The sequence below is a fragment of the Daucus carota genome, chromosome 5, assembly GCF_001625215.2.
Source record: "Daucus carota subsp. sativus chromosome 5, DH1 v3.0, whole genome shotgun sequence".
NCBI lineage: Eukaryota > Viridiplantae > Streptophyta > Magnoliopsida > Apiales > Apiaceae > Daucus > Daucus carota.
In genome coordinates this window covers 46,306,497-46,317,951 of record NC_030385.2, presented here as the reverse complement: position 1 = coordinate 46,317,951, position 11,455 = coordinate 46,306,497, and the positions used below count along the sequence as shown (strand labels likewise).

Below are 11,455 nucleotides of genomic sequence, written 5' to 3'. Positions count from 1 at the left end.
TTTACGTTACTATAAATAGTTACTATAAATAGTAAGTTTTTCTCATCATTACACCCACTATCTACCCCCACTATCTCATATTTAATAATAAAAACTACTATTACACCCACTACTTTCCTCCACACTCCACTATCTCAAATTTATTATTAAATATTGATAGGTCCCACCACTTTACCCATTTTTCATCTATCTTTACTTATTTATCATACATTGTCTTGGTCTCCGTATCCCCCTCAAATGTAAACAATTGAGGGGGACGGAGGGAGTAATAATCAGGGGCTCGGGGTCAATAATACTAGTTTACACACCTTCCGTCCCGGCCAATAATATAGACATAGGGACGAGTAGATTTTAATATTTCAATAAAATATATATAGTTTTACAATTTAAGATTTTTATGATAAATACTAATTCGAATATAGAAAACCCTGAAGTACTTATCGTCTTTGAAGTACTAATTATAATTTATTAATAATTATAATATTATAATTCTATTTTATCAAATAAAATATTCATAATAATTTTGAAAAAGGAGGTGTTTTAGTTGATAAATATAGAAAACGTGTTTTAGTTTAAAAAATAATTTATTAATTATTAGTAAAGAAATCGTTTTAGTTTGAAAAATACAATTAATAATGTGTTTTAATTAAAAAAGATAAATGTATACATCGGAGGCTTTTCGTTGAATAATAGAAAAATGACTTGTTTTAGTTAAAAAACGTGATTAATTAATTATTAGTAATATTATTTTTATTATAAATTTTTAAAAGAGAATAACACCAAAATAAGGGGAAACCCGTTAACACTTATATCAACAAAATCGGACTTTTCCACCGAGAAAAGGCAGCAGAATGCAAGTCCCTTTTCGCTAAATGTAAAACAGAAAAGCCCTTTAATCATTAGTGGGCCCAGTCCATTTATACATTTCTGGAGAAAGAAGATTTGAAATGATTGAGAAAGCGGGTCAGGCCATAAAATCATTGCCGGCCGTCTAATTATATTATTTTCCTCGACTAAAGTGGTAAATGGGCCTTTTCAATCCGGCTCATTAGGTTCTCGGTGATCTGGATCTGGAGAAGCAGCAAAGAAAAGTAGAAAACAATATATATGCTGAAAACCCCATAATAATTGAAATTACATCTGCAGAAAATTCTTCTTTTTCAAAAAAAGTTGTCTTCTACTTTTGTTATCCTGTATGTATAAAAAATAAAATTCTTCCCAAACGCTTTGCTTTAATTAGTTATAAATCTTGACTTTTTACTTCACTATTTTATTTTAATAAATAAACATTTATTTTAATCTCACCCAAACAGTTATTCGGGAACAATTTTTTTTTTCTTTTTTTTCTGTTCTAAGTTGAAGCAAGAGCTCTTTCTACTCCTTCCAATTGACAATACATTTTGCATCGAGTAATCAAGTCGTTCATCGGTTCATAATTAACCGTCTACAAAGAATTATTTTTTTCTTAAAATACAATAGTCTTGAACAGTGACGGAATCAGAATTTCCTTTCGACATGGAACAATTATGAGCACTTGTATCTGTCCGTGATAAACAACAACCACCCCTGACAAGCAATTCATGATAAGCATTTCAGCACTGCACGAGATTTAATAAAATTTCAGAATTTGATCTGCATGTCATTTTAAATATTCTGGCTTTCTTTATCTTTGCTACTGGTTAGATTTTAGAAGAGATAATTCATCAAGCTCCTCAGAGATGGTCCCCTCCATTAATCGATAATCGCAGTTAAAACATTCCTTAAATATGTTTGATACATTGTCCAACGTGAAATCTTCAAGATAATTTGCTTTTAAGGTTGTTTCCAAGGTTTTGTAGTCAAATAGTTGAGCAGAAAGGTTATCTGATTCAGGATTTTATGCAACCTTCCCCCGTCAAAAGCAGCACCACCTAGTGGCCAACAGGTGGCACCATCATCCTTTTGTTTTTGCCCCCGTTCAAAATTGGGTATCGGTTTTCAGAAATTCTCAAGATGAGCCATAGTCGAACCGATGCGACATAAGATAAATTTTTAATCACTTGGACTATTGAATATCTTTTCTTAAAAATACTAATACTAAGCAAGTTCATAACGTTTTCGTGTATTTTCGTGTCAATGTCACCGTGGTCTCGAGTCATTTTGTGTTCTTTTTATTTTGTAAACAATGAAGGGGGGCATGTTGATGCATGATGGCCTCTGGGAGTAAAAGCATGAATGAAACCATCATTGAGGACACCAAACAAAATAAATGCACAAGATTATAATCAAGACTTTATCAGAATTTCACTTCACTACCCTTTTGAGTAGTAGGTAGTGCTGCAATCCTAGTATTTATATGAACCTGTAATCATGCATGCATATATTTGATTTGATAGTACATCATTACATGAATAAAATGTATAGGATTTTCATAGTGTCCCAGTGAAATAAAAGCCCTGACATTAGCAGATAAAATAGTGACTCTGATTACAAACTTCTGCTCCCATGATTTTAATATCTTGTCTGCAATTTTGACCAAAGAACCATGATCAGTTGCAGTCTTCTAAATCTTGAGTCTTGATCAAAAGTTTTGACAGAAAAAGTGAGAGATAAAGAAAAAAAATTGCTTCTTTCTGGTGGTTTTGAGTTATTGTGACTCTGTGACAGAGATGGTCAATGCAAAAACTTGGCTTTACAAAAAAAGTCAAAATTTGAACCTCAACAGACCATGTAGATAGTTTTACATATCTTTAATGGAGCTTTTCAGGTATGAATGTGATAAATTGTTTTCTTGGAATTGCAGACAGAAAAATGCAGGAGTGTGCAGATTTGATTAATATAGTGTCAATAGTACTGGCTAGCTTGTATTTTCTATTGTTTGGAATTGTGTATGTAAATTGGAGGGAAAGTGCCATGTGTTGAGCTCAGAGATCTGCACATGGCTTCACCAGTTTCCATGTTTTGACCCTGTAAACTTGTACAGGGCAAACCAGTGAGTTTTTGGAGTTTTTAAGAGAATCAGTTGCAGGGCAAAACAACCTGATTGGTTCTTCAATTTTCTGGCCCCTTTTTTTAGGATTAAGGTGGTTTGGGAACTGTGTTGAGTCTCTGTAGAAATTAAAAAAAATCACTGCATCTTCAACAAACAAACAAACCCCATCTACTCTCTTGAGTCTTAGCCCTTCTCCATTGCTAGCCTCCTCTCTTTAGCCCAGATTCCATCTGGGCCTTCCTTTATTTTTACTACATCTGGCTATTAATTACCTTGTTCATTGTAATCTCAGTTTGAGTTGTGTTCTTGTTTACAGTACTGAACAAGAAAAACAGCAGTGGTTAAAATGTCTGATTCCAGTAATTAACTTATTTAACGCTTGTTTAAGTCAGTTAGCATAATATACCATATATAAAACGACAAAACATACAAAACACAAACCACAGTTGATGAAGTTCCAACAATAATATTGATACAGGAGCAAAGTGATCGAGATTAAGACAAGCCACATATCAATCAAACAAAACATGTTTCTATTTCGCCCCAAAAAGTACTGATGGTAAAATGTTTAGTGCACCGGAATTTGGCATTGAAGTATCTGAACACACCGCCATCTTCTGCCTGAAAGATATCATCAAAGTCGTTTGCGTGGAGAGGTCTATCTTCTGAAGTATAAAAATCACCTGTGATGTCAAAAAAGCTCAATGCGACATGGTTAATTGTGTAGTCCAAGTCAAGTGAACTGTGGCCATAGGTTACAATACACAGCACTTGTGTACCGTCACAGTCCTGCAACCCAATCATATACTCACTGCAAGAATTTTCACTCATATAAGTAAACCGAGAAGAACTCAACTCTTCCAAGAAAGCTTCGTCAGGAGCTAATAACAATTCTTCACCTTGGCAGTAGGTCTTACATGCACAAATATAATTGGGATTATAAACATCAACATCGAAATAACGAAAAGCCAGTCCCCGGATAATTGGCACACAAATGCTAGCGTCGTGACACGTCCACTTCCACCCTGGACCGAATGGTTCTACAGGGGTGTTACTATGGATGGTCCACCATTTATGTGTTTCTAAATTGAAGGACACAAGGTCAGTAGCGGTGGAAAAATAAACCATCTGCTCTTGCTCCACAACAACAAAATAGATATCCTCTGACATAAAATAACAATTCGGAGAAGGCAACACTTGCCAACTCTTGTGCACGGGACAAAACACTTCAAACATATTTTCCCCAGAGAAACGAGACAGAACATACAGTTTGCCATTGGCGACGAAAAGAATGGGCTTATACTTGTCGCCACGCATGGGTTCCATTGTTTTAGTGAATATATGTTTAAACTTGGTAATGGTATTGTCAAAACTAGGTTTTATATCCAAAAGATCCCATTCATCAATTGTATAAATACTCCGTTCCGGATTATGCTCTGGATGCCAATACTCTGGGAGCCCGAATATATAAATCTTTGATCCTAGTTTAATGAGACTGAGTTGATGGTTTGTTGATGATCTAGGGAAAACGAGAAGGGGAAGCAAGTGTTGAGGATCATGTAGTGGATCAAATCTATACAAGGCACAAACATGAATAGGATGTCTTACGAGCATATAAAGACAGTGTTGACGATGATTATTATAGTGGAGAGCTTTTACGTAAGGAGAGTGGATAAGATGATACCATGATTTTGCAACACACTTGAATCGATTCAGAGATTCGATGGGCAGTCTTTTGAAAATCTCTGGCAATATGTCCTCGGATAAATAACCAGCCGCCGCCATTGTTTTCTTCTGTTTCTCGCTAACACCGGCCATGGTTGTTTTGTGTATGGAATTCGGTTTAGACTAATAATCAGGTTTTTATAATGCTACCTACCTTGAACTCTTGAAGTAGGGATTGTTTTTAAATTATTTTATTTTTTTATATATTTTTAAAATATCTGTAATAATTTTGAAAAAGGAGGTTTTTTAGCTGGTAAATATAGAATATGTATTTTTGTTTAAAAGAATAATTGATTAGTATTAGTAAAGGAAGTGTTTTAGTTTAAAAAACTAAAAAAGATAACATGCTTTGGTTGAAAAAAATAAGTGTCTTGAATAAAGTCCTTTAGTTGGAAAATAAAAAAAAACATATTTTAGTTAAAAATGGTAATTAACGTTATCAGTAAATATTTTTTTAATTTTAATTTTTGAAAGAGGACAACCAAACAGACTAAAATAAGATTTGAAATAAATGAGAAAGCCGGATCAGGACTCAGGCCCATATATAAATAATTGCCAGCCCTCTAATTATATAATTTCCTCGCCTGAAGTGGTCAATGGGCCTTTTCAATCCGGCCCATCAGTTGATCAGGTTCTCGCTTGATCTGGATAATAATTGAAATTGAAATTAGAATTTGAGTTTTATTTGAAATTTTGAATTTGATCAGATGACGTATTTTGAAGAATAAGAATTAGATTTGAATTTTAATTAAAATTCATAACATTCAAATATCAACATAAAATTTAAAATTTAAAATGACAGCTCAAATCATATTTTTCAAAATCCAGAATTTAGAAATCGGAATGAATTAGATATTGACAAACGCAATGTTACATTGAGGGAATAACTTTTTTTCCTGCCAATAGAAGACATATTGAGGCTGTTTGCCTGGGCTTTAAGCTCAGGCTTTAAGTCATCTCTGACTTTAATCTGAAAAATATAGTTGTTTGTGTAATAAGTCAAAAGTCAGCTTAAAATCAGAAATAAGTCAGAAACTGACTTAAAGTAAGAAGTTGCTTTGTGGTACTTTTTTCAGTGATTAAATTTTTTAATAACTCATAAGTCATTAATAAGTCAAAATTACCCAAACAGACATTTTAGATAAGTAACGTTAAGTTATAAGTAACGTTAAGTCATAAGTCATAAACTCAGCCAAAGAGTCATTGTACATTGAATAATCAATTCTTTCATCAATACAGAATTAATCATTTAGGGAGCACAATAGTTTGGAGGAGTGACAAATCAGGATTTTAGAACAATCGAATATAATAAAATGTTAAATTGTTAAGTTTCAATTTTATTTTTATTTTTTTTGTCAGGATTGTTAAGTTTCAATTGGCATGCACTTTACGGTGTCATTTTCTTTCGACGTGCAACAATCATGAGTACTTGTATATGTCTGTGATAAGCGACAACCACCCCTGACAAGCAATTCATGATAAGCATTTCAGCACTGCACCAGATTTAATAAATTTTCAGAATTTGATCTGCATGTCATTTTAAATCTTCTGGCTTTCTTTATCTTTGCTACTGGTTAGATTTTGGAAGAGATAATTCATCAAGCTCCTCAGAGATGGTCCCCTCTATTAATCGATAATCGCAGTTAAAACATTCCTTAAATATGTTTGATACATTGTCCAACGTGAAATCTTCAAGATAATTTGCTTTTAAGGTTGTTTCCAAGGTTTTGTAGTCAAATAGTTGAGCAGAAAGGTTATCTGATTCAGGATTTTATGCAACCTTCCCCCGTCAAAAGCAGCACCACCTAGTGGCCAACAGGTGGCACCATCATCCTTTTATTTTTGCCCACGTTCAAAATTGAGTATCTGTTTCGAGAAATTCTCGAGATTAGCCAAGTCGAACCCCGGATAATATAGGATAAACCCTTAATCACTTAATCACTTGAACAATTGAATATCTCTTCGTAAAAAACTAAAATAAGCAAGTTTATATATCTCGTTTTCGTGTACTTTCATGTTAATGTCATCGTGGTCTCGAATTATCGCGGTTTTCGTGTTCATTTTATTTTGCAAACAATGAAGGGAGGCATGTTGATGCATGATGGCCTCCGGGAGTAAAAGCATGCATGAAACCATCATTGAGGAGACCAAACAAAAATAAATGCACAAGATTATAATCAAGACTTCATTAGACTTTCACTACCCTTTTGAGTAGTAGGTAGTGCTGCAATCCTAGTATTTATATGAACCTGTAATCATGCATGCATATATTTGATACATCATTACATGAATAAAATGTATACTCTAGTATTTTTATAGTGTCCCAGTGAAATAAAAGCCCTGACATTAGTAGATAAAATAGTGACTCTGATTACAAACTTCTGCTCCCATGGTTTTAATATCTTGTCTGCAATTTTGACCAAAGAACCATGATCAGTTGCAGTCTTCTAAATCTTGAGTCTTGATCAAAAGTTTTGGCAGAAAAAGTGAGAGATAAAGGAAAAAAATTGCTTCTTTCTGGTGGTTTTGAGTTATTGTGAGTCTGTGACAGAGATGGTCAATGCAAAAACTTGGCTTTACAAAAAGAGTCAAGATTTGAACCTCAACAGACCATGTAGATAGTTTTACATATCTTTAATGGAGCTTTTCAGGTATGAATGTGATAAATTGTTTTCTTGGAATTGCAGACAGAAAAATGCAGGAGTGTGCAGATTTGATTAATATAGTGTCAATAGTACTAGCTAGCTTGTATTTTCTATTGTTTGGAATTGTGTATGTAAATTGGAGGGAAAGTGCCATGTGTTGAGCTCAGAGATCTGCACATGGCTTCACCAGTTTCCATGTTTTGACCCTGTAAACTTGTACAGGGCAAACCAGTGAGTTTTTGGAGTTTTTAAGAGAATCAGTTGCAGGGTGAAACAACCTGATTGGTTCTTCAATTTTCTGGCCCTTTTTTTTAGGATTAAGGTGGTTTGGGAACTGTGTTGAGTCCCTGTAGAAATTAAAAAATTGCATCTTCAACAAACAAACAAACCCTATCTACTCTCTTGAGTCTTGACCCTTCTCCATTGCTAGCTTCCTCTCTTCAGCCCAGATTCCATCTGGGCCTTTCTTGATTTTTACTTCATCTGCTATTAAATTACCTTGTTCATTGTAACCTCAGTTTAACTTATGTGTTCTTGTTTACAGTCCTGAACAAGAAAAACAGCAGTGGTTAAAATGTCTGATTCCAGTACTTAAAACCTATTTAACACTTGTTTCAAGTCAGTTAGCATCTTCTTTTTTGTACCCAGATGATGACTTCTCAGTTGTGTTCTGTTGCACAACATTCAGCTCCTTGGATTGGTGCTGTTGCTGTTCTTGTAACTTTTGCAAGCCTTTTCTTTTACATTCTGTTGTTTCTGTTTTTCATATGTCTGCTCCTCATCTTGTCTGCTAGTACTATCTTTACTTTATCCAAGAAAAGTAGAATTGTTGGTTCTGATCAAGAAGACAGTCAATCTGAGGAAGTTGAAGCTGAAGATGTGGTAAAAATTGCATCTGCAATGTGTAATGAGTCAGTGCAAGAAGAGCAAGAATGTCAAGAAGAAGAAATTGAAGTGCATGAGATCTTTAGCTCATCTGATAATGTTGATGATCAGTTCTCCACAAGTGCTGAGGACTCTGATCTCGATCTCGATTCGCCTTATGACTACTCCAGGAGCCAGGAATTAACCGATGGTTCGATATCGGATGAGGAGAGTTTGATTGAAATAGCTCTTCCAAGTGGTCAGTATGTTAGTAGTCCTGAATTCAAGTTACCACCTTTGTCAGCAGAAGCAATGTTCAAGCAGCATGGCCTAATGGAGCTCTTGGCAGAATTCAATGAAGAGAATTTGATCGAAATCGATATTTCCATGGGATCCATCATGTGTCCGAGGTTCGAAATCAAAGCATAATTCGGTAATAGTACCATCTACATTCTCGTTCCATATCCCCGTCATATGGAAATCACTCTTCTCCCGGTAACAAGAGGTCGAGAAATCGAAAGTGCACGGTTTTGGACTTTTGGTTGAATGTGTTCTCTTGTTTCAAGTTTTTGTGTTCGACTAGCCAAATGAAAGTTTAAATTATTGTTGTTAATACATAACTTTCAGTGCTAAAGTAAATTGGCATCATATTTTCCCGAATACATCAGTCATGCTTGATTACTTGGTCTTGGTAACAATACGATCATGTCATGGCTAGTGCTTTAAGCTGTTCACTTTTACACATTGGATGCCATTCATAGCAGAATTGCTTTGGTCATTTTCATTTGTTGATGCACTAGGAGGCCTATGTATTAAAATGGTCATTCAAACAGCACTAATGTAATGTGATTACTAGGTTTTTAAAGGCTATTCTCATTTACTAATAAAGTCCCCACTTAAATTATTACTCATTTATTTTATTTTAATATTAAATTTAAAATTATATGATTTGATTTACCATTTCAAAATATCTATTTTGTATTAATATTTGAATATCGAGAATTTAAATTCCATTTAAATCAATCATTTTTTATATATCAAAATATGTCATTCGACCAACTTCAGTATTTCAAATGTTTATTCATAGTCATAAGCAAAATTGATTTCGATATTTTCAATCAAATAATGAACAAAGAGACAATTAAAAACTTTAATTCGAGTAAAATAACACTCGACTCGATTTATATTTCGGGATACCAAATCGGTCCACATCAATACAACGTTGTGAGTTGTGACAGAAGAACCGCCCCATTGAAAGCCGCCTAGCCGGTAAGCATCACAGAGAGTGCGTTACTAACAGTGAATCTAGAAAGTAAATTAGAAAAATCAGATTCGACTTGCAGTAACACCCACATTGACTTTGGACTGACCCAGGGCCTCCCCCTCCACTCAATCAAGTGAGCTGGCCGAGTTTGAACCAAATCTAATTTAAGCGAAGTTTAAACGAGTTGAGTCGGTTTGTTTAACTAATCGAACTTAAATATTTGTCCGAACTCGACTCGTTTAATTTCACGAGTCGAGTCGAGCCGGTTTTAACGAGTAGAGCGAGCCAACTCGTATGATTTTATACTTAATCGAGTCTAAACCTTTACCCGAACTCGTCCCGTTTCTTTCACGAGTAAAGTCGAGCCGGCTCACTTAATTAAACGAGTCGGAACCTTTGCCTGAATTCAGCTCGTTTAACAAGTCAAGACAAACCGAGCCCAGTTAAACGAGTTCGAGTCGGACAAGCTCGTGAGCAGACTCGAGTTACAGCTCTACACTGAATCCAACCATTCATCCTACTCACAAACCCAACCGCCACGATATCTCCAGGTCATCATTATCTACTGACAAATAAACGGCCATTAACCATTCCACGTGTCAGGACACAGGATAACATTACCCATCAATGACACATAAAATCACCACTCCCGAGGCCCAAAAAAACACACACTCACAAATCTTCTCTCAGATAAAACCCCCAAATCGAAACCCTAATTTCGATATTTTCCCGCCAAATCCGCGCGAGAAATTCGGGCCGGACATGGCGGATTCCGATAACGAGTCCGGCGGACACAACGGCGGCGAGATGATGTCGGCGCGGGAGCAAGACCGGTTCTTGCCGATCGCTAACGTGAGCCGGATTATGAAGAAGGCGCTGCCGGCGAACGCGAAAATCTCGAAGGACGCGAAGGAGACGGTGCAGGAATGCGTCTCGGAGTTCATCAGCTTCGTCACCGGCGAGGCCTCCGACAAGTGCCAGCGAGAAAAGCGGAAGACGATCAACGGCGACGATTTGCTCTGGGCGATGACGACGCTAGGCTTCGAAGAGTACGTGGAGCCGCTCAAAGTGTACCTCGCCAAGTACAGAGAGATGGAGGGCGAGAAAACGAACATCGCCGGCGGAGATTCCGGCTCCGGCGGTTTGCAGAGTCCGGCGAGTGTTGGGGCCCACACGAGCGGCTTTCAGTATCAGAGTCATTATAATAATAATATTGGCGGTGGGAATATTAATATTAACATGAATAACAGTGGTAATAATAATAATCATAATAATAATCAGGGACACGTGTACGGTGGAGGTGGGTTTCATCAAATGGGGAGTGGAGCTGGTGGGAGGCAAAGGTAGCGGGGCCACTTTTTTAAATAGCTTAAAAGTTGGTGGTACTGCTAAAGTCAGTGAATAGGTCTTTTCTTTATTTATTTTTCTCAGATTTTTGTTGTATTTATATATTTTGTTTATTCAAATTGTTGTTAAATATTATTTACCTGTAGAAGAATAATGTAACAACTATTATTAAGTTGGCTCTTAAAATATGGTTGATAGAGAAGATTCGGATTTCTAAATCATATTATAAAAATTTAGAAATGCAACTTAATTTGTTTTATAATTCACGATGCTGGACAATTGTTGGAGTTTAATGAGATTGACGATAGTATTATAATTACTGAAGAAAGTATATTGTAAAAAAATTAAACTGGACAACCTTGTTAAAAATATTATTTATGGCTGACTTCGACATATATTTGTTTAGATTTAGAAATTTTTATAAAATATATCGTTTTGTTTCTTGACAGACAGATTTTTTCTATTTATGTCGGTGTCCGGTCACATTCGTTATCAGCAAAACATCCTGCCGTAACGACTTACACGGAATTGGTAGCTATACGTGATCTTAGCACTTTCTAAATCGGAAGCAACAACAGTATGAAAGTTTCCCCAAAAGAAGGGCAAGTGTAAGTGTGTAACATGTGTGAAGGAGACGGT

The 11,455-nt window shown here is 35.6% G+C and overlaps 1 protein-coding gene across 1 annotated transcript; it reads left to right on the top strand.

Annotated features, from left to right (window-relative positions):
* The first annotated feature begins 10,118 nt into the window (after positions 1–10,118).
* Positions 10,119–10,988, top strand: LOC108220679 (nuclear transcription factor Y subunit B-3). Its single transcript, XM_017394517.2, has one exon. The coding sequence runs from the start codon at positions 10,232–10,234 to the stop codon at positions 10,814–10,816; it is 585 nt and encodes a 194-aa protein (XP_017250006.1). The 5' UTR covers positions 10,119–10,231; the 3' UTR covers positions 10,817–10,988.
* The last annotated feature ends 467 nt before the right edge of the window (positions 10,989–11,455 follow it).

Bases quoted from the DNA above. Each gene is read 5' to 3' on its own strand.
- LOC108220679 (XM_017394517.2), top strand. From the start codon at position 10,232: ATGGCGGATTCCGATAACGAGTCCGGCGGACACAACGGCGGCGAGATG.